Source organism: Penaeus chinensis, chromosome 6 (assembly GCF_019202785.1).
Source record: "Penaeus chinensis breed Huanghai No. 1 chromosome 6, ASM1920278v2, whole genome shotgun sequence".
Taxonomy (NCBI): domain Eukaryota; kingdom Metazoa; phylum Arthropoda; class Malacostraca; order Decapoda; family Penaeidae; genus Penaeus; species Penaeus chinensis.
The window spans coordinates 37,899,804-37,902,303 of record NC_061824.1 but is presented as its reverse complement, the minus strand read 5'-3'; the positions used below and the strand labels follow the sequence as shown (position 1 = coordinate 37,902,303).

Genomic DNA, 2,500 nt, shown 5'->3' with positions numbered 1-2,500 from the left:
AAAAAAAACTCACCGCCCATAGCAGCAATAATAACTTTCTCGATATTAAATTCATTGACTCTGAAACCAGTTAAAGGGCACTGATAATATTAGCAAATATTCAGCAGATATATATATAGACGGTGAAGATTATATTGTCGAAAGATAAGATAAGTATTTACTCTTTATGTGCATTATGTGTTTTTGCGTGTGTACGTGTATATGAGACAGGGTTTGTGTGACTGTTATTATTATCATTATTATCATTATTATTAGTAGTAGTATTACTCTTATTTGTATTATATTATTATCAATCTCTCTTTCTCTCTCTCTCTCTCTCTCTCTCTCTCTCTCTCTCTCTCTCTCTCTCTCTCTCTCTCTCTCTCTCTCTCTCTCTCTCTCTCTCTCTAGGTGTGTACATAAGTGTGACTGTGTGTGTGTGTGTGTGTGTGAGACAATATTGGAAGTATATCCGAATGAATACACATTTTAGAAATTATTTTGTATTATAGCAATTTCCATTATATGACACATTAACATACACACAATCACACACACACAAACACACATACATATACACCCAGATAGACAGAGAGAGAGAGAGAGAGACAAAAAAGGTAATGTGAGATGATTTTGGTAGCGATAAAAATACACGGAAAATGGACAGCTGCGTTCGGAAATTTCCCACATAATCTACCAAGGACCTTACACGGTTAAAACACCGTTTGTGAATATATGTATACATTCATACTTACACACACACACACACAAACACACTGCAAGTAGAACATTAAAGGGAAGTACAGGAAAACACACGAATATGCCAAAGGCCTTTTCGCATTTACTGCTTCACCAGGGCATACAGAACAAGAAATAAGGATAATTCCGATATGCGAAACTGAGCCTCGCCCGGGCTATGCCCATGAGGGGAGCCCGGCCTGTGTCGACCAATGCCGACTCGCTAACGTGTGTTAACTGGTGCTGACTCGGCTTAGTCCTTACCCGCCGTGGTGCCCAGCCACAGCAGTAACCTCCGGGCGACAATTGCAACTTCTGGCGTTTGTCATAATAACAAACAGACAAACATGACCTCCAGGACAAGAGGGGCCGCCACACAGAACAAAACACACAGGATCATCATCCCACACTCGCAGCTGACGCAACGCATTGGAGACCCTGTTGGCCATCCGGTGAAGATAGCCTCCACGTCCGGCAGGAAGATTGGGGACATCGTAAGGGACACAAACACATACACACAAACACACACAAACACACACACACAAACACACACAAACACAAACACACACACTCAAACACACACACACACAAACACACACACTCATAAACAAACACACACACACAAACACACACACACACAAACACACACACTCATAAATAAACACACACACACAAACACACACACACAAACACACACACACAAACACACAAACACACACACTCAAACACACACACACACAAACACACACACACACAAACACACACACACACAAACACACACACTCAAACACACACACACACAAACACACACACACACAAACACACACACTCAAACACACACACTCAAACACACACACTCAAACACACACACACACAAACACACACACACACAAACACACACACTCATAAACAAACACACACACACAAACACACACACACAAACACACACACTCAAACACACACACACTTAGACACACACACACACAAACACACACACACACAAACACACACACTCATAAACAAACACACACACACAAACACACACAAAAAAACACACACACACAAACACACACAAAACACACACACTCAAACACAAACACACAAACACACACACTCAAACACACACACACAAACACACACAAACACACACACTCACAAACAAACACACACACACAAACACACACAAACAAACACACACACAAACACACACACTCACACACACACAAACACATACACACAAACACACACACACACACACAAACACACACAAACAAACACACACACACACAAACACACACACTCAAACACACACACACAAACACATACACACAAACACACACACACACACAAACAAACACACACAAAACACACACACACACAAACACACACACTCAAACACACACACACACAAACACACACACTCAAACACACACACACAAATACACACAAACACACACACTTATAAACAAACACACACAATTACACACAAACAAACACACACACACAAACACACACACTCAAACAAACACACACAAACACATACACACAAACACACACACACACAAACAAACACATACAAAACACACACACACATAAACACTAACACTCAAACACACACACACACAAACACACACACACAAACACACACACTCAAACACACACACACAAACACACAATCAAACACACACACACAAACACATACACACAAACACACACAAACAAACACACACAAACACACACACATAAACAGACACACACACACAAACACACACACTCAAACACA

The 2,500-nt window shown here is 40.9% G+C and overlaps 1 protein-coding gene across 1 annotated transcript in view; it reads right to left on the bottom strand.

Annotated features, from left to right (window-relative positions):
* LOC125026685 (chondroitinase-AC-like) overlaps positions 1-81 on the bottom strand; it is a 13,796-nt gene extending 13,715 nt beyond the window's left edge. Inside the window, exon 1 of the mRNA XM_047615292.1 lies at positions 14-81. Coding sequence (XP_047471248.1) covers positions 14-55 — 42 coding nt within the window. The 5' untranslated portion in view covers positions 56-81. The remainder of the gene's footprint in view (positions 1-13) is intronic.
* Between the last annotated feature and the right edge of the window lie 2,419 nt (positions 82-2,500).